The sequence below is a fragment of the Ambystoma mexicanum genome, chromosome 11, assembly GCF_040938575.1.
Source record: "Ambystoma mexicanum isolate Mex_15411 chromosome 11, UKY_AmexF1_1, whole genome shotgun sequence".
Lineage (NCBI taxonomy): Eukaryota > Metazoa > Chordata > Amphibia > Caudata > Ambystomatidae > Ambystoma > Ambystoma mexicanum.
Window position 1 is genome coordinate 217,385,775 of NC_090934.1, and position 25,442 is coordinate 217,411,216.

At 50.6% G+C, this 25,442-nt stretch overlaps 1 protein-coding gene across 1 annotated transcript in view; it reads right to left on the reverse strand.

Annotated features, from left to right (window-relative positions):
- Positions 1-25,442, reverse strand: part of SLC9A1 (solute carrier family 9 member A1) — a 490,915-nt gene that overhangs the window by 34,359 nt on the left and 431,114 nt on the right. Inside the window, exon 8 of the mRNA XM_069622885.1 lies at positions 17,923-18,096. Within this exon, the coding sequence (XP_069478986.1) occupies positions 17,923-18,096 (174 nt within the window). The remainder of the gene's footprint in view (positions 1-17,922; positions 18,097-25,442) is intronic.

Genomic DNA, 25,442 nt, shown 5'->3' on the forward strand with positions numbered 1-25,442 from the left:
GCAACAGGCTCAACATAAAGCAATACAACAACTCAACATTAAGCATCTCTTACCTCCTCACCAGGCTCACCTTAAGCGAACAGGTTGCGCAGCACTGCTTGGCCGACCCTGGACTCCTCCCTGATGTCCCGATCGACGCAGTAAAATCTTGTGAAGGTGTGCGTCGACCTCCACATCGCAGTCCTGCAGATGTCCAGCAGGGGCACACCAGAGAGGAACGCCGTTGTAGCAGTGATCGCTCTGGTCGAATGGGCTCTCGGACGGCCGGGCAGCGGTCTGTTTGCCAACTGGTGACAGTGCATGATGCAGCCAGAGAGCCATCTGGAAATGGAAGTCTTCGAGAGAGCCTTCCCTTGATTCACAGTCCCAAAGTTCACAAACAGCTGGGATGTCTTCCGAAAACTCTTTGTGCGGTCCACGTAGAACTTCAGCGCTCTAGCTACGTCCAGCGAGTGCAGAGTCCTTTCAGCCGGCGACGAAGGAGACGGGAAGAAAACTGGCAACACCAAGGGTTCGTTGAGGTGGAAGTCCGACGGCACCTTGGGCATGAAGGAGGGGTACGTCCTCAGCATCACCCTCGTGTCGTGAAACGTCAAATATGGCGACTTGCAAGATAGGGCCTGGATCTAACCCACTCGTCGTGCGGAGGTGATGGCCACGAGATACGCTGTCTTCCACGACACAACGGTGCCGAATGCATAGGCTCAAATGGGCGTCCCATGAGCCTGGTCAGCACCATGTTGAGCTCCCATGCCGTGGCAGGGGCCTTCACCGGCGGCAATGATCGGAACAATCCTTTCATAAATTCCTTCACCAGTCGATGAGATCACAAGGACGCCCGTCCCGTAGTTCTGGTGTATCGTGAGATGGCGGCCAAATGTATCTTGATGGAAGCGTGAGCTAGTCCAGCCTTGGCCAATGACAGTAGGTACGGCAATACTTGAGGGGCCGTAATCCGCAGAGGGTTAATCTTCTGTGCACGGCACCAGACAGAGAACCTCTTCCACTTATGTCCGCAGCACTTGAGAGTTGAGGACGCCCTGGCCTTTGCAAGAACCTCTCTGCAGTCGGCCGGGATGTCGTACCCTCCAAACTCTAGTGCTGCAGGAGCCAGGCCTGCAAGTTCAGCGACCCCGGGTTGTGGTGAAGAATGGCGCCTCCTTCTCTGGAGAGAAGATCTGCGTCCGTCGGCAGCTTGACTGGTGTGGACGTTGACAAGTCCAGAAGGTCCGGGAACCAGATCTGTCTCGGCCACGCCAGAGCGACGAGGATCATCCTGCACCGGGACCTCTTGAGCTGGTTGATGAGCCGGAGCAGCAACGGCAGCGGAGGGAACGCATAAAGAAATAGGCCGTACCAGGGGAACAAGAAAGCATCGCCCATGCTCCTCGGCTGGGGGAACCTGCTGGTGAACCTCCGGCACTTGGAATTCGTCACGAAGAGATCGATTTGGGGTTCGCCCCATCGTCGGAAGAGTCGATCCACTTGATCCTGGCGTAGTTCCCACTCGTGGCACGAGCGCAGCTCTCTGCTGAGTGAGTCGGCGATTGTGTTTTTTTATTCCAGCCAGATGGAGGCACCAGAAACATCCCTTGGGCGACGGCCCAATGCCACAGATCCTGGGCTTCCTTGGATAGGGCAGGGGATCTGGTTCCGCCCTGCTTCCGGATGTAGAACATCGTGGTGGTGTTGTCGGTGAAGATCCTCACCACCTTGCCCTTGAGGGACGGAAGAAAAGACCTGAGGGCCCAGAACACTGCGCGGAGCTCCAAGATGTTGATGTGGAGTGACTTCTCCTCCGGGAGCCAAAGGCCTCTCGGGTGAAGATCTCCGGAGTGCACTCCCCAACCTTCCAGGGAGGCGTCCGTCGTCACCGTCACCTGGTGAGCTGGGGTCTGAAAGTCTGTGCCCGCCGACAGATGAGAGCGGGTACCCCACCACCGGATCGCCTGACGGAACGTCTCGTTGAGAGGGATCCTGTCCTCGAAGCTGCCCTTTGACTGGACCCAGCGGGCATCGAGGAACTCTTGTAAGGGGCGCATCCGAAGCCTGCAAAGGCGCACCAGATAAATGCAGGACATCATCCCGAGGAGGGACTTGATAGATCTTACCCAGGCCATGTCTGTGGCCAGCAGACGCTGCACCTTGCCCAGAATGGTCCTGGTACTTTCCTCTGACGGCAGGGCCAGCTGCGCCACTGTGTCGAGCTTGGCTCCCAGAAACAGGGCGACTTGCGACTGAACCAGGTGGGATTTTGGAAAGTTGATGGAGAATCCCAGGTCCGTGAGCAGCTGGACGGTCTTCGCAGTGTGCTCCACGGCGAGGTCCCTTGTCCTTGCCCGGATGATCCAGTCGTCCTAGACGTGGATCCCCTGTAGGCGCAGCCGCGCCGCCACCGGTGCGAGGCACTTGGTGAACACCCTGGGTGCCGACTTCAATCCGAACGGGAGGGCCTTGAACTGGTAGTGCCACCCTTGGACCACGAACCTGAGGAACTTTCGGTGTCTTTTTAGAATGGGGATGTGGAAGTACGCATCCTCCAAGTCCAACAACGACAGGAAATCGCCCTCCTCCAGCTGTCCCAGCACGTGCTGGAGGGTGACCATCCGGAGCTTCTGTGCCTTGATGTACTTGTTCAGTCGTCGCAGGTCCAGGATGGGGCGCCATCCTCCCGTCTTCTTTTTTACGAGGAAGTACCTTGAGTAAACTCAGAAGCCCTGAAGCCTCTTTGGGACGAGCTCGATGGCACCCTTCTTGAGCATCGCCCTTAATTCCAACAGTAGTTGAGGGACGTGATTTTCCTTCCTGGCCACGGGTGAAACGCGAGGGCACTACATCTGAAACTCGAGGGCGTGCCCTTGGGCCAGGGCGTCCAGCACCCAACGGTCGGTGGAGATGGACTCCCACACGCTGACGAACCTCGCCAGCCGGCCTCCCACCGGGGTGCTTCGGAGAGGGGCCCAACCCCACGGTCGGTTCAATCTTGTTTGGAGGCCGCCTTGCCTCCTTGACCTCCCTGTCGACGACGAGCACCACCTGACTTGCCGCGTCCCCTGTAGGCTTCCTGGGACGAAGACGGTACGTGGAGGAGCCACTGCCGGATCCCTTGGAGGCACCTTGTCCGTCTCCGGAGCTCCGAAAGGACGGCCGTCGTTGTTGGAGCACTCCCAGTGCCCGGGCAGTCTCCGTGTCTGTCTTGATGGCCTGAAGGGACTCATCAACCGCCTTCCCAAACAGGTTGTTCCCATCGAAGGGCATGTCCAAAACCTTGGTTTGTACGTCCTGGCGGAAATCCGTCGCCTTGAGCCATCCCCGTCGTCTCAGGCAAACGCTGTTGCCCAACTGATGGAAACCGGTGTCGGCGATGTCCGTTGCCACCGTGATGGCGTGGTCCGAAGCAATCTCACCTTCCTGTAGGATTTCAAGGGCCTCAGCCCTTTTGGCGTCCGGAAAGGAAGTACAACAGAGGGGCAATTTTGACCTACAACTCCCTGTCGTAGCGGCTACGATAGCCAGGGCGTTGGCCGCCTTGATAGTCTTCGCTGCGGATGAGATGACCCGTCGTCCCATCATGTCCAGCTTCCTGCCCTCGCCGTCCGGCGGGGAAGTTGAGGCCGATGCCCCCCCAGCTTTCTTCTTTGCTGCCGCCGAGACGACCCTTCCTTCTTCTCTTTTGGGCAGAGCTGGAAGAGCCCTGGAAATCATGGCATGAAAGGATCCAATCCTGTCGGGCGGGGACGCCCGAGCAGGGGGCGACGGGGGACACGTCCCATCGTCGCCTCTGTCGTCATCTGTACCTGTCGTAGCCGTGTCCGTGCCTGTATCATCCCTGTGGGTAGGTGGGAGAGGTGGCGTAGGATGCCTCCTCTTATGCGGTGGACTTTCCGAAGGTCCTGGCTCCGGTTCCCCCGTCGGGTCTGGCTCAGGTACCACCGTCGGGGGGAGGGGCAACCTTGTCCTTATCTCCGAGCATAAGGACTGAATCACTGACAAAATGGCAGCCGAAGTGTCCTGCGGCGCCGTAAACGACGGGCGCGAGGGCTCTTGAGGAACCTCGTCGGCGACACTGTCGCTCTCGTCGTCGCCCTCGTCGGGATCCCTCCCGATGGGCTGGCCCTCTTCCATAACTTTGATGAGCTCTTCTTCAGAGGCCGTGTCCGTATCCACAATGGCCACCAGCCCCTCCCCCACCTTTTCCAACGAGGACTTCGTGGGGGTCTTCTCAATGGGCCTGAAAGACGACACCCTCCGCGGTGGCAGGGAGAGTCTGGGTCCTGAGGTCGCCTCCATTGGCGTAGCCTCCACAGGCTGAGCCAGGGCCGCTGCGACATCCTCAATCGAGGTCTTAGCAGGCTGAATTAAGGCCATAGTCACCTTCTGTACGCCCAGGGCCTTCTCCTTAGGGGGAGGGTCCGAGCCTCGCTCCCCCTCTGCCGGAATCTTCGAGATCGACCGGGGCCTCTCCAGAAGCTTCGCCGGGTTCTCGGACTTCCTCTTACCCGAGCCAGAGCGTTGGCTCGTGGTTGATGGCGCCGGAGAGGATGCGCCCTGCCTGGCAGCCAAGGAGCCCGACCGTTCGGCGCTCCAGGTGCCCACGGACTCGCGGTGCTTGGCCTTTTGTTGGGCCCCCATCGCCAGGGCGCCCTTACAGGACTTAGAAGACCGCTCTGACTTCTTTTTCTTCTTCTCGCCTGACAGGCTCTTCCCTTCCAGCCAGTTGGCGAGACGGAGGTGGCGATCCTTCATGGTCCACTCCGACATGTTCCCACAAAAAACGCACAGTCCTTCTCCCTGTGCGTCTTGTCCTCATGGAGACAGTAGAGGCATAACGAATGCTCGTCCTCCTTGAAAACATTCTGAAGCTGGCATCCAGGACAGGTCCTGAACAGCTACCCAGGCGTCGAGCTTCCTTTCTCCTGAGCCATGTCCGGGGTAGGCCTCGGAACTTCCGGAATCCTCCAAAAGCATAACTCGACGAAATCTTCACCCTGAAGGGGCGTAGATAACTCAGAAACGGATCCCCGTTGATCGGATGTAGAAACGGTGGAGCTTGAGGCTCTATTTAACTGAAAAATGAGAAAAATCTCCTGAAAAAGCGCGAAAACGCAGCAAAAGCTCGAGAGCTACAGCACGAGGACTCCCAACACTTGAACGTGCGGTAAAAATCTGAGGATGGCTGCCAGAGGCGGGGCTTAGGGAGAGGGCAGTCATTGGCTGGGGGCAGTATGACCAGAGACCAGTGATTGGTTACTACTAAGAAAGGCAGATCAGAAACGAAACTGATACTGATTATTTTCTATACCGAGGATTCCCAGCCTGACGACGGGGAATATTCATGAGCATGTGAATCCATGCCAGACCCCATGCTGGAGAATAACCCCCTTCCCCTGATGTTTGGCCATGCACTCACCTACTGCTTGATGGCAATCCATTCCCCCTTTGGAAACCAACCCTGCTCCGAGCGCCCGTGAGGGTTAGACCGTGCTCCCGGCGCCCTGCATTCATAACCTGGGCCAAAACAGCTCCGGATGGTGAAGAGGGGCCAGGGTGATTTCATTAATGGGCAGACACTTGCGGTCACCCACAACTACAATACCACACCGGGGTCTTGCAGAAAAACGCCCAAACTCCGAGGGTTGAGCCACCCGGAAATGCCACAGAGACAGCCTGCATACTAACCAGGAGGTGGCTGTGCTGGTGATTGCTTCCCTATGGAGCCCTGTTCACTTGTGTACCACGAGAGGGTGCCGCTGCCCGGCTGCGCAACACTGGGACCTCCACCAGAACCTGGACAATCTCGGACACCCAACAAGGAGACTACTCACGAGGTGAGAACCCCTTACCCCCACCCCGTTTTTTTTTTTTTGCAACACAAGCTCTCCATATTTCAAACGTGCTCCCCAAGCCATGCACACCTCAGTGAGATGCAGAAACAACGGCCCGAACAGTGTCCCTGGTCTGCTCAGGCTGGCCCCCAAAACTCACCTTCCTGGCCGTACAATGGGCGACTCAGTTCCTCCAGCATATAGGCCAGCCCATGCCCACTGGACCATGGCAGAGGGAGTCTCCCCATAGAAAAATCACAGTGGACCCGGTGGAGGGGAGGGCAACGCTGGCTGTGCCACCACAGAACAATTAACTCTGCACGACCACACAGCATTTCTAGTGACCTACCAGGGGGAAGTGGACCCCGCAAAAAGGCGCAAAACCCCTGAACACTGAAGACTAATACCAAGGCACCGGCAAGGACACACAACACCTAGTATAACTGGCGCACTGTGGTCTACCTCAACACACAAATGCCAATAAGAGACACTTCTTGTCGGAGGGGTGGAGGGCGACAGGGAATACGTCTCCCAATCCTGATCACGTATAGGCCCCTTCCCTACGTTGGAGGCGAACGAGGTGGCCTACTACCCTGCCACATCCACTGACTGATGAGCGTGGACCTTAATCCCCGGTGACCCCTGGAGAGGGGAAGCTCTCTAGAGTATAAACGGCCCACCATCACACTGAGTCAACTCTAGACTATGACAATGGGGTAGGAACCAGTCCATGTACCACGAAGAACCCCTGCACCACAGCCAGACACCAGCACTCGCTTGTGCTCCCCGGGGAGGTGGAGTCCTGCGTTCAACACTTCGGTGCCAATGACGCTCCCAGCTAGATCCCAAAATCAAACTCCGCCAGCTGCCGAAACCCAGACCCGAGCCCACGGCTAAGCAGTACTCCTGCCCCACTTCACTACAGCCAAATATGACCAACGGAGCTGGTGGTGGTAAAAAAAAAAAAACAGGCGCAATGGACAAGTTCGCAAAGGCGATCCTGCAGGACGACCCAGGTCAACAGCGACAGCCCCCAGCAGAACCACCTTCCTCAACTCCCGCTCCCCAGCACATGCCTGACCTTTCAGGAGTGATGGAAGCGATGACAAATGGATTTGCCGCTGTACACAAAAAATGATGACATTACTGCAAGCATGGCCTCGATAAGGTACCAACTAGCCCACGAGGGTGCCCGGATAACCGAAGCGGAAGGAAGAATCGGCACCATCAAAGACAGCATCCGTACATTCCAGGACACAGTAGCCACCCTCTCCAAAGACATGAAATGGGTCAAAGGCAAGTGATGACGTTGAATCGCGATCTTGGAGAAATAACATCTGGATAGTAGGTGTTCCAGAAGACTAACTGGCAACATGGAATTGGCGGTCGAAAACCTCCTCAGGGAACTGCTAGATCAACATAACCTATCCGCATTCTTTGCTGTGGAGTGGTCACACCGAGCACTCTCACCCAAACCGAAACCAGGAGACTTACCTAGGACTATAATAGCAACAATTGTAAGTTACCGGCACAAGGATGCACTCCTCCGGCTGGCCCGTGAAAAGAAAGAACTGAGGCTGGGGTCCCAAATCATCTGAATATTCCCAGACTTTTCAATCTCAGTACAGTTCAAACGCAGCCAATTCATTGGGGTAAAAAAGATGCTTCGCGAGAGGAACATACAATATGCCATGGTATTCCCGGCACGGCTGAAACTACAATTCCGTAGCAAGTTGTACTTTTGTTATGGTGCCCTGTTACAGTGCCCAGCGAAGCTGTAAAGTTCATAGGCACAAATCCCAGTGGCCAACCCTGGGGAAAATCCAGTGGAGTGAGACAACCAACCTCGCTTATCTGCCTGTACTAAAGATATGACCCCCCTCCCACCTCCCATGACCCTTGTTGAGATAGGAGCAGATAGCAACTCATTGAAAGTCTAAACCACCTGGCACTAGCTATGATCGGGATGAGAAAGGCCCCTTTGTTGACACAGCAATGCGGCAACAGCGCTCCGATTTGCAGTTGCTTGTGTGAAGCATGTTGAGTTTGACCCCAAGGCCCTGTTGGCACAAGGGGATGGTTGTGGGAGGGAGCATACACCGCTGGGTTGGGGGAGGCAGTGAGGGTGGGTGGCGGACAGGGGGATACCGGGTCTAAAATTGCCCCAGAAGGGAACAAGAGCGCCAGTGCGCCACACAAAAAGTAAGATGGGGGAACACTAATAAAAATCTGGTGCAGAGGTCCACAGGACACAGACCGCAATGACACAAATTGTACAGCTACATACAGGGTAGGACATGAATCAATAAAAGGGGAATGGCACAATAAGTGAGGATAGTAAGTTGGAACGTCCGGGGCCTTGGTAACTTCACCAAATCTCGCAAAATAATATCCTATCCTCACAGACACAAAGCCAATACCCTAGCATGGGTTTCTTGTAGGAATAAAGAAAGTAAATGCTGCTACATAGCCCTCTCTTTTGGGGGGAGGGGATAAAGATATTTCACTTCATACTCCACCCAATCTAGAGCGGTTATAATTGTCCACAAATCCATGAACTTCGTAATGAAACGGACACAGATGTGGACCCAGAGGGGGGAGGGGGAGTACTTAGTGGTGCATTGCATTCTTGAGGACCTTGAGACCATACTCAAACACCTACTGCCCCAATACCGACTCCTCAGATTTCTTCGACCAGTTAAAAGAAACCCTAGCCGGGTATTATGGGATTGCCCTAATATGGGGAGGAGACATGAACATAATCCTCTATCGCACACTTGATGGGACCAACAAAGCGCCCGACCCCACAATCAGGCCACCCACCAACTTTTGTCCCTCATTAAGACACTCAAACTTAGGGACGCATGGCGGACCACACACCCTCTATCAAGAGAATACACCTACTTCTCGGTACACGACATGGTGTCCCCGATAGACCTCTTCCTTATCTCTAGCTCGCTAATGGGGAAAGTGATGGAGGTAGAAATTAGAACTCGCACACTGTGCGACCACTCCCCGATTTTACTAACCCTGAAATTAAGAGAAAATCTGACTAGACGCAGCTGGAGATTCAAGTCCGCTGCGCTGTGGGATGTGGTATTCCGAGCAGACATAAAAGCCAACATCGACACTTTTTTAGCCACTAAAACATCGGACTCTACGTCTCACGGCGTTAGATGGCAGGCATTCAAAGTGTACACCAGGTGCATGGCTATATCTAGAGAAGCCGGGGTGCTTAAGTGCATTGGAAGGAACCTCTGACCCCGTGCTGCTAGCGCAAACCCGCTCAGAGCTAGAAAGGTTTGGAGGGCCATGCCACAAGGGAAACTTAAGCTCACCTGGTATCCACAGGGACGCCACCCAGCTGGGTTACTCGCTGATATGATTCTCAGCTTTGCCCTGATGTGGTCTGCGGGGAAGGTTCTGCCTTGTGGTAGAATTAGGCGTGCTCTCCGTCCTGCCTTCTTTGCAGGGGCGCATTGTCTTTCATGGGCAAGTGCGGTCCAGTTAGTTCGCTGACGCCGGCCCGTTTGATATTGTTCAGGTAGGTCTTATTGCTGTGCTTTAGTTTTGTTGCAATCCTGCATGCCTTTGTGTAAAATGTCTATTTCTCCCTTAGGTATGCAGAGCTTCAGCGCGGCGAACTGGCTTGGTTGAGCCCCGCTGGTAAATGTTGGCGCATTAAGAGCGCTATGATGCGGTGAGCGCTATGCGCAGCGCTGCGAAGTCTTGCCTTTGCTAACCTGTGTTTTCATTCCTTGTAGGTCGTGGTGTTCTTCAGCGTGAGTGGAATGTCCGAGTGGTGCCAGCCGAGAGGCAACCTGCCAGGTAAGCCTTTTGAGCAGTTCGTAATTTGTAAATGTCTCTGCTTTCTTTAATGTTGCCTCTATCTTCCTCTTTCAGGTCGTTCTGTCCGGGAGGCGTGCAGATTCGAGGAAGCTGTTCTCAGTAGCTGTGAGTGTTTAAAGATGAAGACTGCAGGTGAGATGCTACTGCTAATGATGTTCCTTTTGTCTCCTTGCAGGTTCTGCTTCTCCGAGGTTCGAGGGAATAGCTGGACACGGTGAGCGTCACGTTGCAAGCTGCAAAGTAACGCGAATCGTGTTGTCTTGCTCGGGTGTGCTTTAAATAGCCCCAATAAAATAGTCCAGGAAAAGTAGTGCCTAGACTACCAACCCAAAACACTACACCGCATAGCTTGGTTCTTAGGAACCAAGCTATGTGGATGCCTCCATGTTGGCTGACAATACAATGAAGTAGTTCCCAAGCACATTGTTTTCATGGTGTATGAGCCTGGCGCCATGAGGGCTTTTGAAGAGGATGCCAGGCTCTAGAGGCCCGAGTCCTGACTCCACCTGGCCAATGAGTTTGCCAGAGGGGGTTTTGGGCAAGGGTCGTGACAGCAACCCAATTCTTGTATCGCCTGGTGGCGATCAGGATGTATGGAGGGAGCGGGGGGACAGAACCGGGAGGACACTGGCAAGAGAGGTCTGAGCCGAGCGAGGCGGGGAACAGGTGGACTGCATTCTAGATGCACAGGGGGAATAGTAGATGGACCGTCACAGTTGTGGTTGAGGTATTCCGGGACTTTTATCAAACACTGTATACAGCAGCACAATCATAGAGAGAACCAGCCATCCAGGCATGCACTACTCCAGGATATCCCACTAGCCTGCCTTGGCTCTCAAACCAGGGAGGAACTGGAACTTCCGATCACCCTAGAGGAAATAGTGGCAGTCATCTCCACCTTAACCAGAAGTAAGGCCCCGGACGGCCTGGCAACGGAGTTCTACCAGGAGTACGCCGCAGTGCTGTCCCCAGTTCTCATGCAGGTGTGGGAGGAATCCCTTTGTCTCCATATGTTAACAGAATCCCTGCGAGAGGCTATAATTAATGTACTGCTAAAACCAGACAAACCCAGCAATGAATGTGGCTCATATAGCCCCCTGTCCCTTATTAACTGACACTAAAATATATGCGAATGTCCTGGCTAACAGACTCCTTCCCGCTGATGCCACACCTGGTCCACTCCGATCAGGCCGGATTCATCCCTGGGAGGACCTCCCTGGGAGGTCCAATGCACTCAACATCAGGCGGTTGTTCAATATAATGGCCAGATTGGACCCGGGGGCACAGGCGGTGAGGGTAACCATAGACATAGGAAAGATGGGATTTGGACCCAACATGCTATGATACATGAAACTGCTATGCACACAACCACTGGCAAGGGTCCTTGTTAATTCCTGCACATACACAACAAGGGGAACCTGCCAGGGATGCCCTTTCTCCCCCGTCCTTTTTGCCCTAGCCATAGAGTCAATGGCAGAATTTATCAGAAAAAACAACAGCCACTGCAGAATTTGGCTAACCGCCCCCCCTCCCCCCAAGATCATATCTCTATACACTGATGATGTCATGTTATATGTTAGACACTCCCTTAACCAATTTAACACCAATCCTCCGAAACATCACACGAATTGGCTTCACAATTAACTTCTCAAAAATCAGATATATTCCCCCTTACTAACAACACTCGGAACTGCCGGGGTGCATCCTCTCTACGAAAGGCCCCAGACAGCATTAAATACTTAGGGGTGGTGGCGTCGAGATCCCGGGATCCTTACTGCAAGACAACTATACCTCACTGATTTTATACGCTGAAGCCAAAACAAATAATTGGAAAGCTCTCCCACTGTCCCTGGCCGCTAAATTATCACTAATTAAGATGACTTCCTCCCCAAAATGCTGTACACATTTTCTAATGTCCCAGTATGGCCGGGGAAGCCTTACTTTGCCAAAACACACAGACAACTAGTGCAGTTCCTATGGCATCCCGGTGCAGTCTGTAAAAAAAGGGTAGAGCTGACATACTCCTACAAGAAAGGGGGATTCACCGCTCCAAATCTAGAACTATACTGGACAGCAGCCCAAGCACAGTTTGTCAAGTTCTGGTATCCTATGATCTTGCCACCCCCTGCATGTCAAGCTGGAGACACTTGCTGCTGCGGAATTGGACTTAAAAAAGTTAATACTAGACCAGCGTTAGTGATAACTGCCCATTCGACCTGGTTGCCCCCACACTGTTTGCATGGCGCACAATGTTCACCCTCATGGGAACAGTCAGGACTGGTGGCTTCCCCTGTGGAAATTCCCCCAAGATTAAACCAACATGGGACAGGGCGCTCCAGACGAGGTGGGAAAACCTGGGCTCTAGAGCCTTAGCTGACATCTTCACGGAGGGCAAATTTATCACATCCCACACTTGTAAATCAGGCCACAGGAAAACGGGCGGCGACTGACTTCAATATTACAGGATAAGCGCGGCCATATCCGCTAGATGGCCATCTTATCCGGCCGAAACCCCAGAGACTACATGCTTGTCCTACATCTCGAATTCCGGGGACTGTAGACATTTACTATTGGCAGTATATAAGATGCTACTAGACACTACTGCAACCCTTACCTCACGCCCACAGGAGGGTTGGTCCCGAGAGCTGGGTGTGGAGCTTACGGTTGAACAGTGGGCCCGCATGTGTATACACACCAAGAAAGTCTCAATACATTTTTTATTTAAATTTATCCAATTTAAACTACTCAATAGGCTCTATATTCACTGGCCAGACTGACCAAAATGGCCCACTCACAGTCACGTACCTGCCCTAGATGCCGACACACCCCGGCTGACCACTTACACATGTTCCGGGAATGCCCACAGTTGGGGGGGTTACAAGTCATAGACATAATGGCGGGAGTGTTGGACATCCCCCTGGAACAGAACCCCTTGGGAACACTATTCAGCATATGGCCGACTATCCATGGCAAGAGTCCCCGGGCATTCGTGAACATAGCATGCTTGGTAGCCAAGAGAGCTATCCTACTAAAGTGTAAGGGCCCAACCCCCCCTCTCCCCCCCAGTGTGAAAGAATGGCTGGTAGCGTTTACATTGCTTCAGGAATGTGAAGACCTATACGTTTCCACCCTTCCCACTCATTCCAGGCCTTGAGACGCTTGGGTAGCCTTCCGATATTACCTATGTGACAAGGCCGCATCACAATGACCTGAGAAGGAAGATATCCTTCAAGCACAACACTGACTTCTGCATGTGAGATGTACTTTGAAATACGCTGTGTTGACGGTACTATATATACAATGCAAGATTGTGTTCCTGTTGTCCCTACTATATCTGCTTTGCCAGTAAAATGTTTTTAAAAAAAAAAAAAAAAAAAAGCCCAGCCCAAACAGGGGATTAACACTGTTGTGGGCGTTTTGACCTTGCCTTACATGCAAGGCGTTTGCCACGATTTGTGTTTTTCGACCTTTTGTTCACTTTCTAACAGCAGGGTTTGGACCGGTTTTGAGCAGCCTTGATCTGCTGATTTCTTTTGGCAGCGCAGGGGATCCTTTCACCCTCTAAATGCAGCGTTGCCCGTTTTCCCTTCCAGTTGCACCGGTGGTGGCACCACAGTTTAAACAAGCATTGGCCAGGTCAACATTTTTGGCTTCAAGAAAGGAAACAGTATTGTTGTGCCAGCTTCCTCGCAGGTCCCAGACAGGAAAAGCGAGCAGGGAGTGGGTGGCCTGCACAACAACTGTGGGCCTTGGCTGGCACTGCATTGCGTACCTACCTGGTGATGGTAAGCCATGGAGCCAACCATTGTGCATACCAACTGTGGAACCATACCAAAAAAAACTAAAGACAATAACCAACTATTGTGGTGGCGCTACCCACGGCAGTGCATCCAACCAGTTTTTGTGTGCTATAAAACAGCACCTGGGGTTAGGTTATGTTTTGATGATTTGTGCCATGCACCGCTGCATTTCCGTGGTCTCCAAGCAGCTCATGTGGCTCTGTAAGAAATGTAGGTGGGTTGGTTAGTGGCGGAAGAGGGCTAAAATAGAAGCTGTGCTCTTCTTTTGATGCTTGCAGGACCAGGAGAAACTGGCGTCTGTGTGTGTCAGCTTTCTGGGTGTGCTTTGTTATATGCACTGGGCTTGTGGTGTCCAGAAGGGTAGCGGCCAGTGTCTGGGTTGCAACTGTTTGGTCTTGTGGCGTGGTAAGCAGTGGGTGTGTCGTTTTGCTGGCCTTTCTGGGCATGTGTCACATGTGAGAGGTATGCGGGTAGGGAAAAGAGGAGTGGGGTGGTTAGTTGGTTTCTGTTTGCCTCGGGGTGTTTGGGTGTTTTATTGTTGGGTCCAAATTACGGTTTGTGGGGGGTGCATGATTGTATGCTCGTCTGAGTGAGTTGAATAGCCAGGTTTTCAGCCGTTTTCTTAAAGTTAGGTGGTACCGATATCCATCATTTTGGAGAAGCGGCTGCCTGGCCCAGTGAACTAGAATTAAAGATGGTGTGAATGCTCACATCTCTGAAGGGCTTTCCCACACGAAATAACAGCGACGTCTGGACCCAAAAGAAATGGCTTATCTGGATTTCAGGGAAACATCTCGGCTTCATAAACTCGGGTAGGGGAAAAAAAGTCATCCTCTGCTATTGAGGCATCGTAGATCAACACTGCCCTCATGTGGCAGTTAGTGAAATGTTGACTTCAAAGCTAAGATTTCCTAGACGAAGAAACGAGCATTTTGAAAGGGACTTGACAAGAAAGGGCATTTCTCGCTGGTCAGCCAGCTCACATCTCAACTACATCATGATGGGGGTGGGGGGGTGGGAATCTACCGTGACATTTGGCAATAGCACTTTTACACCAATGAAATAGAAAAATGCAGGCAAACATTTTCTCAAGTTTATGCAATTATGGAATAATCATAAATTAGTTAAAGGCGTCCATTCCTTGCCTAAAGAAGGGTAAAGGACGTCTGCTATCGGCGGGCGCCGCACTGGATTAATGTGGCCTTCGAAAGTATCAGCAATCAGGAATGCCTGAACTGTGCAGGTTTGCTCAAATAATATGAACCCTGCCTCTATGAAATCAGCCCAAGGTGCGTGCTTTTTCATTATTTGATGCCATCGTAAATGGTCAGTCAGTCATGCAGCAATGAAAGCGTTGTCTGGCAGAAAGCCCACTCATACTTACCTTGGCCTCTTCTCTTCTACCGCCGTTACTTGATACTTTCAATATTTCAGGAGCAAGCAGCAGCTCTGGCCAAGTGGCAGATTTGCCATATCCACGCACAAAGCAACTCTGGGTTACATTTTTTTTTATATAAATCGGATTGTAAATGTAATGGCAACAAATTGGAGCGGCGAGTGAACGGCATATGCTCTGGTAAATCCAGTGTGTACTTGCTGCATAGGTTGAAACCTTTCTAGTTTCGAATGTCCCAAGTCCTCCATTTCCACTCGAATTATTTCTGAACAAGATCAGTTTCAATAGTACATGGAGGTAGTAACAAACGCACTGCAATCATGAGACACGTTGTGTGTTTCTGGGTGCAGTTATTGAGTTCCTTCGTGTGTGGATGGCCAACACTGAAGCAGAGGCCTAGGTTTGCGTGGACAATCACTGGTAAACTTTGCTCCTACTTCTAGCTTTTTCCTGGTTTTTGATTTTGGAAATCTGGTCACCCTGCAAGTTCTTGACCCTAAAATGGCTGCTAGCCAAGACAAGAGAGCATAGCCAAACTAGACGCCAGCATCTCGAGCTGCCACCCTCTATGCCAGGGGTCTGCAACCTTTGGCTCTCCAGATGATTTGGACTGCAACTCCCATCACCCCTAATCAGCATAGACAATAGCCATATCTCATGGGAATTTTAGTCTGAAAGGCGGAAGACCCCTGTTCGATTCCAGCCCTCATCTCTAAACATCTATAGCACTCAATTTCCCTCACATATTGGGTGCAGTAACGCACCACATCGGTGAGCCAAAACATGTTCTTAATTTGGTGGAAACATGGAAGCGAAGTCTAGGCATTCACAACAGCTTTCACGCAGAAACCACTGGATGGACAAGGGCCCACATCGATGCGATGGGCCAGACGGATAGCAGAGGGAAGGGAAGGCTAATTAGATCCAATTAAAATGTGGTGGGCTGGGAATTTTCAGTCATGGTTTGAAGACGTTTCCTCAACGATTATCGGGTGACTGTGTTCCAACAGAAAAGCATCGGGCCTTGAGGGAGCAATGCCCTGCTCTCATTGTCAGCTTGAGCTACATACTGGACACCCTTGAGGTGTCCTCACAGGAAAAGTTCTAGTCACCCTCCCTGGAGCGATGAGGCAGCGTTTGCTCACCCGTGAAGGAAACAGCCTTGAGGAACTCCATCAAGATGCTTCATTTCGAGGCGCTCCTTGCAGGGAGGAGGTGGGGGTTCAATGACAGGGCGTAGCCTTCCTTGCAAACGGCATAGTCTCCTGCTTGAGCCTCAGAGGCTCCTAAACACAGGTGTGGCTTACAATGTCGCAGATACATCTCCGCGTCACATTGAGACTTTCGCATGGGGGCTAGGGGAGGCCTCACACACACATTCCTCAACTCCTTATGCCTCAGCTGCTCCCTCATATCCACTTGCATCTAGGAGCTGAGCGCGGCTTTAAACGTGACCCCTTGAACCGGTCTGCTCAACAGACGCATCACTGGACCTGGAGGCTATGGACTCTACTAGCACTGGCAGAGGCAGACGGAGGTCTGCTTGGCAATCGGCTGCTGAGCATTTGGAGATGCCCTGCATGAGAGCCAATAGGCACCTTGACAGTCAGGTCCTGGTCACTCTAGCTCAGACCACTCCTGCTTAAACTGTAGAATTTCCCCATGGCAGCGAGAATGCATGGTCCCCTGGTGCCAGGAAACACCAAAGCTACATCGGCACACTCTAGCTAGAACTGGACATGGTCCTTTCAGACATCGGAAGAAAGAAGGCCCAGTAGAGGACACTCCTTTCCAGAAAGTACCAGCAACAGTCTATTCAGTTTCATTCTACCTGTGAAAAGATACTCAACTGTCGCAACTTATTCCAACCGTGCATTACTGAACAAAGAAGGAAAAACAAATAACGGGAATGTTGGGTTTTTAAAGATTCAAATTTAGGGAGATGTTCGTTCACCGAGGCATTGACTCCCACGCCCAACTGTGAAGAGTAAAGCACCTTTCGGGCACCATGGCATCAAACCTCTTTGGATTTCTCAAGCAATCCAAAGAAAAGTGGAGGATACGTGGTATCCGTGTTCAAGTGAGTGCGTGTTCAAGTGCGTTACAAATACCATATCATAAAGACAAACCTCAACATTAACTAGAGAGTGGAAGACCTCTTGTTATGATGAGGTTAAACCGGCACTCAACCATACTTCTCCAGGCGCACCTATCCCTCCACCCCCCGGTCCTATTCTCTCTTTGCACCCTAACTCTAACCCTGATTCACTTGCTATTTTGGATTATTCCAAGTGAATAATGCAATTCAGCACATCTGCCAGACACAAAAAATAAGAAATCATTGGAAAAAAAGGTTTTTGCAAACAATTACTATTACTTACTATAACAGGGGACTGCAACCTTTGGTTCTCCAGGTGATTTGGTCTACAATTCCCACCAGCCCTAGACAGCACAGTCAATGGTAGGGGATCATGTGAGTAGTACTCCAAAACAGCTGGAAAGTAGCAGATTGCAGATCCCTGAAATATAGCAAGGTGACGTCTACACACTACTGCACAACACACACTTTAAACATTAGGCAGCTTAAATCCACATTAATATTTATTATACCGTGAAGTAGTGTTGTAGTTTGAATAAAAGTAGTAAAAACTCCATTTGGACAGGGTGTGTACCTTAACACTGGCCTTCTCAAATTCTCAACAATTGCAGACATTTAACTGCTGGGGACTAATTTAAAGACTACAGCAATTAGAATAACCAAGATGTGGGACAGATTAGAGGTAAATATTTTTGACAACCTTGACCACTCATCCTCACATAGCCTTAAATCCATCCTTCGATATCCAGAAAAGTACCACAGTAGTCCGTAACTTCACCCACATGCGTATGCACAATGATCACATTCCAAAACATTGCAATGTGGCCAGTAGCTGCTTCCACAATCACTCCCTCAGAAAGCATGCCATTCCCTTTCCAAAGAATACATCCAAAACAGAAGCCTTGGGAAGAATCCCCCCACCCCCAGCTCTCGGCGCCAAGGCGTGCTACTCACTGCATGGAGACGGTGGAGACGGCCGAGGGGATGCGGCCCATGCCCCCGCTCTCCACCAGCTCGATGGCCTGCTTCAGCTCCATCTTGTGGTAGAAGGCAATGAGCTGGGGCTCGGTGGATCGCTCCCCGGCGATCAGGCACTTCTTCACATATTTCTTATTGAAGCGGTTCAGCCTGCGTGGGAATAGAGAGAGAGAGGACATGAAGGGCACCTTAAAGTCTGGGGAAGAAAAGCCCCCTATACAACTACACATGGGCACTGGGTCTATTGTGCAAACAAAAACTGCTTAAAACGAGCGCGCTTTCTGGCTCAAAATGTACCTCCAGAATGGAGATGGTGGGTGGGGGCGGGGTGGAGGAGTCAGGAAATACGAGCGAGGGTGGTACCAGGGGTGGCTGCAGCGGGGGTCTCCCCTACGTTCGGTAATACAATTTTAGAGCAAAAATATAAAAAAAACCACGACAAACATTCAAGCAGTTTTTTTAAGCAATACACATACATCCACCCAATCAAGATCCTTCTTAAAAGGCAATGCTTCTCCAATATGCGGCTCGAGCTGTGGCAGTCATGTTGACAACAGAGAGCACTAAATGTGACAGACCATTGCCCAGCCCTCGTACGCTTGTCAACGCTGCAACTAGCCTGTCTCTTGGTTATAATTATTTGAAGGAGTTTAACAGAAGGCGACAGAACGTTTCCCAATACACGCATTTAGCAGTTACTGAACACTCCCCTTAGGTTCTCTGTGTTAACAAAGGTGTCGGTTGTGTGTTGGAGCATTAGAGTTCTTGCAATGGGGGGAGGTGGTTGGCCCCAAAGTGTGCCAAGATCTCGCATCGTCACGGTGTGCAGTCAGACCGACAATACCCTGTACATGAGAGCCACTTAATGCCCAACATGGCATCCTTCCCCCAATGCACAAGATCTGAATCCTCCCAACGCAGCAGGCCATATCCAAAGCTTGTTAATAATCTGAGTACTATTCTATGATGGCCAGTCATTGCTAAGAGCAACGCCCCCTCTATTTCACTATGGGCAGCAACTCAATGCATGGGTGCACACCTTTCTAACGACTTTGAATATAGAGATCCATGTGCAACACTCCCATAATGTGAAAGATCTTCCAATGGTGGATCTGAACTCCGCTAAGGTTCAGAAAAATGGTCTCAACTTCGCACCATTCTAAGGCTTTGTGGTATTTTGTTCACCGAGTGTAAGGTAGTAATACACATAGGAAAAAAGGGATTTTCTACCCAATTCCTCTGCACATTTTGCTTATTTTTGGCAATACCCTATTTTTCCGCCGCAAGTTCCATCCAGATATCGCTTGGGATGTAATTCATATGTACATGGCCCTATAGGGAATGTCAAACTACCCTGCTTGGTTCTCTGGTCTGCCAATGGAGTGACAAGGGGCAGAGTGCCACTCTGAGCCAGTGGCTGTTGGGCCCAAAGACAATATGGGGAGGATCCCCTGGTCACCCTCCATTGGTCCCTGCCACAGGTTATAATCACAGTGTTCCACTGCAGGCCAGTACTCGGGGCTATCAACCTTTTCCCAGTCCACCAGCCAGTTAAAACAGGCCAGTCCTCATACCTTTGACCTTCCAAAAGGAGCCTAGAAAGACCGTGCGGGGCAGCGGTAGTGAGCTCCCTTCCCAACTGAGAGTCTGCAGCTCTCTAGGCAGGCCCAACGTTGCAGTGATGGAAAACAAACACTTAGTTTTAGTACTAGTTAAAGGGATGGTCTAGTAAACATTTTTATTTAAAAAAAATAGATGGGCAACATAAAAAAAAAAAATACTAGCATTCTCCATTTTAAAACTTCCTATGTAAAATTTTGAGCTATTCAAGCTCAAAATTCGCAAAAGCAAGCACATGGGCGCATCCATTTTGTGAAATGGAGGCCCTCCTGTGCTGGCTTTTGCTTTTGTGGCACTAATGAAGGAAAAGCCAGCCAGCTGTAGTAAACAAAGGCTACCGCTGGGTGGCTTTCCCTTCATTAGTGCTGTAGGCGGAGGACGGGGACCGGAGACCAGAGCAGGAAAGCTGCAGCTGAATCTCGGTAAGTGCTATTTATTTTTTTAAAAAAAATAAGCACTAGCTGTGTTTTTTTTTCTACGTTTTCCGGGCTGGAGGAGCCCGGAAAACTTAGAAATAAAACCGCAGCTTTAAAAACGTATTTATGTTTGCGGTCACTTTTGAAGCGACCGCAAACAAATACAACGTTATTGTGTTGGAAAACGCTGCGGTTTTTCTTTCAAGGTTTCTCAGGCTCCTCCGGCTCGGAGGAGCCTGAGAAACTCAGAAAGAAAAACCGCAGCGTTTTCCAACACAACCGCGTTGTTTCTGCCTGAATCTGCTTTACCATTTGGGGCTCTCGGGCTCCCCACGGGGAGCCCGAGAGCCCCAAATGGGAAATCAGCTGCAGGTAGAAACACTACGTGGCATGTAAACATAACCGCGTGTGTTTCTGCCTGCTGTGGCTTTCACTTTGGGTCTCCGGTGCTCCCCTGGGAGCACCGGAGACCCAAAGTGATAGCCACAGCAGGCAGAAACACACGCGGTTGTGTTGAAAAACGCTGCAGTTTTTCTTTCCAAGTTTCTCAGGCTCCTCCGAGCCGGAGGAGCCTGAGAAACCTTTAAAGAAAAACCGCAGCGTTTTCCAACACAATAACGTTGTATTTATGTTTGCAGTCGCTTCAAAAGCGACCGCAAACATAAATACAACGTTTTTAAAGCTGCAGTTTTATTTCTAAGTTTTCCGGGCTTCTCCAGCCCGGAAAACTTGGAAAAAAAAACACAGCTAGTGCTTATTTTTAAAAAAATAAAATAAATAGCACTTACCGAGATTCAGCTGCAGCTTTCCTGCTCTGGTCTCCGGTCCCCGTCCTCTGCCTACAGCACTGATGAAGGGAAAGCCACCCAGCGGTAGCCTTTGTTTACTACAGCTGGCTGGCTTTTCCTTCATTAGTGCCGCAAAAGCAAAAGCCAGCACAGGAGGGCCTCCATTTCACAAAATGGATGTGCCCATGTGCTTGCTTTTGCGAATTTTGAGCTTGAATAGCTCAAAATTTTACAATGGAAGTTTTAAAACGGAGAATGCTAGTATTTTTTTTTATGTTGCCTATCTATTTTTTAAATAAAAATTTTTACTAGACCATCCCTTTAATTTCAGTCATGAGACATTACTAAGCTTTGTCCTGATGTTATTATTCCACCAGCATCAGAGGAGCAAATTCAAAGCCATGCACAGACGCTCTGAATTTATGTGGCTGGCAGGTCATACAAAGTAACTGGGACAGTTTCTCCCAACAGAGTGACCCTCTTCCAGGTGATAAAATGTTGCAATGTCCCACAATGTTTCCACCTTCTGTACATTCATGTAGACTGGCTGTAAAGACAGGGAGGAGGGGGTGGGCATCTGCACTCCTGCCCTCTATATGGCAGAGTAGAAGCACAGAGCAGCCCAGCCAAGGTTGTCTATGTGGTATCAATGGACGAACAACCAAGGCTTAAGCTCTCAGGAGGTGATGCATGCTGGTTCTAAACTACAGTGTAGTTCCCAAACCCCTACACATGAATGTCCACACACTGTTACGTGATAACTCTGCACTCGTTTAAAATGCACCAACGACTGACAATTTCAATGGCATCCAAGTCAAATAGCAATGTGAATCAACATCAGACAGAGGAAGTAAGACAAGTTAGGTTAAACAATGGCAGAAAACTTTATCCCTACCCAAGACAGTTTTGTGTGAGGATCCCCCATGTGGGCAACCTGTGAATAAAGTGCATTAACAAGCCCAGTCCATTAATATTTAAAATAGTCTTGTTTCCTGCTAAAATGTTCTACTACCTCAATGTACCTGGTTTAGCAGAGCTTCAACGGTTTGTCGACGGATCCCTCGTGGGTGAGCTCCCTTTAAAGCAGGAGCCACAGGCTATCGAGATGACTCGAAGAAATGTGAACAATGTCGAGATAGCAGCTTCGAACCTCGCGGTGCTCAACGACGATCGGTCGTGGACATCCTGTGAAGGTGAGGAGTGCGGGGCACCTCGTTGACAAGAGTTTGTTGCCGCAATAACTTGAAGAATGTAGGCCCGGCAGCAGGCGCCGGGTGTCGGCGTTGGCGTCAACAATCGGGACTCGACCATGTCTGGCTTTCAGATCTTCGTTGGTCTTTGTGGACTGTGTGTGGTGGGAAACCCACAGGCGGATTCTCCACGGTTTGCCGATGACCTCTACTTTGTCCGTCGGGACAAAGCCATTGACGGTGATGGCAAGGGAGTCCTTTGTTTCAAATGTCTTAGGCAAAGGTGGAGCAGCGAGGCTACGGTCATCGAGCAGCACAGTGTCAAACTGTCCCCGCTTCTGGGCAACGCAACTCGACTGGCTTCCAGCGGTTACTCCCAACCCTGGTTGACGACGATGACTTCGATGTCCGGGTGCTGCACTTCAGATTCCTCTGAAGTCCCTGTCCCCGGTCGACAGTCTTTCGGGGACTGGCTTCCAGGGTGCCTCGGCGAAGATTAGCTTTCAGCACGATGTTCCCTCGTACTTCAGGAAGAGGTCTCCTAGCCAGGTCCACTCTTGGATCAGTCCTTGATACACAAAAGCTTTCAGATTTCGATGACGGCAAGCAGCAAAACCTTCCAGCTGGGCTTCAAGGTTAAGCATCAAGTTTCGACTTCAACTTCTGAACAATTCTGGTAAGTGAGAAGTCCCCAGATATACAGTTTAGTCTCATTCACACAGCTGAGCCAAGCTCAGGCAGCCAATCATTCAGAAGGTATTTCATGCAGGCAGGCAATCAGGCTCACAGTGCATTCAGGCCATTCTCTTCTATGCAGACACCCATAAAAAAGGAATGTGGATTGGGGCAAGCACCCAGCATTTCAGGACACCACACTGCCTTCATGTCAGTTTCGGGAAGGGCTGTCTCATTCTTTGTGTCACACACACAGATACCAGACACCCATAACATGAAGTGCATATTGGTCACACACTCCATTCACCCAGGTCCCAACCTAAGGGTGTACCCACAACATACAGTCACTGGTAAGGCTCCAGCCAGTCTGGCCTGGACTTCCCCCAAAATACCATATATGGTTCTTCCACCCAACAGCCAGTCAGGGGAAATGACAGTCAGGGCTTCCCAGGGCTTTGGGAAAACAAGGTAACAGGTAATACAAACCAAGAGGTCACAGTGGCCTCTTGATTTCTATAGGAAACCAATGATTCCTAAGGCAGGGCCTGGGTATCCCAAAGAAGATACTCAGAGCACCTGTCAGATTCAGCATGGGAGCTTCCACCAGCCCATACCCTGCTCTGTGGGCCACACACGGGTGCCCAAAAACATACCACCCATGGGTGCAATAAGGGCATCCCAAGGGTCTGTTCACCACGACCAAAAAGAGAAAGAGCTGCAATGCCAGTAGTCCCACATGGAACCCTGTGCAGAAAACACAGAACGCACATGATAAAGTGAGAACAGGACAAGGACATGGATGCCCTGACCCTCCAATGCATTTCCAGCACCACACTGGAAAGCGTACCACGAGTGTCTCCAACACTTGAATGGAATAAAAGGGCAGAGTCATGCACAGAGAACACCAAAGAAGGGCTGGGAAGGCAAAATAAAATCCCAGACTGCAGAGAGCACAGATGAATGCTTGGTCCGGCCCCATAAGCCCAAAGGTTGCCAGGCGCACCTGACAGCAGTAGCCAATTTCTACCCTGCACCAATTACCAAGCACAGGTGCAGCCACTCACTAAGAGCCCAGCCCAAAGAGAACACTATAAAACCCAGGGAGCCCAGACAACCAGTTTGGATTGGAGGAGCAGGATGCTCGGTTTTGTCAGTGGCTGGATATTTAGAGCTTGCAGAGTAGGTGGTTGAAAGACGAAGGTTGATGGAGTGGTGGCATCAGTAAAGAGTAGAAGGAGACAGAGCTAAGAGATTGAAGGAGGAGATACTAGAGGTACCGGAAAAAGTGGCAACAGCAAAAGGGAATGATGGTAAGGACAAGAAGTGTAAAAATCTGGTGAAGAAAAAGGTGATGCCATCTGGCATTTTCACCTTTTTATATGGGACAGTGGTACAGAGGAGGTGGAAGTGGTACTATCAGTTGGAAATTGTGGCGGTAGTAACACCAAGTGGCAAAGTCAGGAGAGGCTGGGTGTGTTTCTTCACCCTCCTCTCCATGCAGGAAGGTCATTTTCTGGTGGCATTCCACTGTGTCTCCTTCTCTTTACGGGCCATTTTCTTTCTCTCTGGGTCTACTCTCCCATCTTCTCAGTTCCATCTCCTGCCTTTCTCCCATGCCACCATCTCTCCCTCCAATTCACGTACTCTCCCTCTGAATGTTCTCTCCGCTTCCTCATCGTTTTCTTCTACTCTTCTGGTCTTTTATTTCCACTCACTGTCACGATTGTGCCACTGGAGCACCAATTGGCACCCATTTTGGACTATGTGGGACTTATTCATTACCATAATCCTCCCCAGACAATAAGTATTTATATTTTATTTCCGTTTGCAAAACTTTGGAACTTCCTTATTTAATTTCATAAACTACATATCCCATAATGAACCCGTGGCAGAGCTCATTCCCTGGTTATTCCTATGCAGCAGTCTTAGAACTACAATCCCCATAAGCCTTAGAGATCAGTTCTGCTTTAACTTTCCCAGGAGCAGAGAGGGAGGAGGTACATTACCTTCAGGTGTGCTGCTTCAGGGTTTTGCTAATGAGCCTGCTTCAGCACAGGACTGGTCAATATTTAAACAGCTGCCCACAAGAGGCCAGAGCTCTTCCAATGAGTTCACTCACAGCGCCTTGTGCTTCGATATTTTGATTTCTGCTGTGTCCCGTTGCTTCTAGAACCTGCTCCTGTCCCCTCTGCGTTCTGCCTTGCAGCCCCTGTACTCTGCCTGCACTCCCCTGCCTTCTGCCCTGCACATCTGCTTCCTGTACTACAGCTCTGCTCCCCTGCCTGCAGTCCTCTGTTCCCTGTCTGCAGCTCCTTGCTCTCTACCAACAATTATATTGCTTGCTGCCTGCAGTTGTTTGTTCTGTGCCCATAGTCTGTTACCCAGCTTTAGCTTTCTAGATTCCAGTACTGAGTTTCCTGGTTATCGGTCTACAGTCCTGTTCTTGTTCCTGGTCTATATTTCACTCCGCTGGTCCTCCATTCCAGTCCTTGGTTTATAGTCTGTAGTTCCAGTCAGCTTTACCCTTGCACTCTTGTTTTCTTGCCTTTCCACTTTCTTCCTGTTCTGTCCTGAACCTTGCTCACTTTGACTTCCTATTCTTTCCCTGGATATTTCTGTTACCGTTCTTGACCTCACTTGTGCTTTTGTAATTCCTTTCTTCAGAGTTTGTCTGCTGGGTTTCCAAGCAGGCAATCTCTGACCCTTTCCTTTGTCGTGTTTCAGCATTGTACATTGTGACATATTGTTAACAGTGTGCTGGTTATTGTTTTAGGAGGCAGTCACTGTTCAGTTCCTGCTGGTCCGGT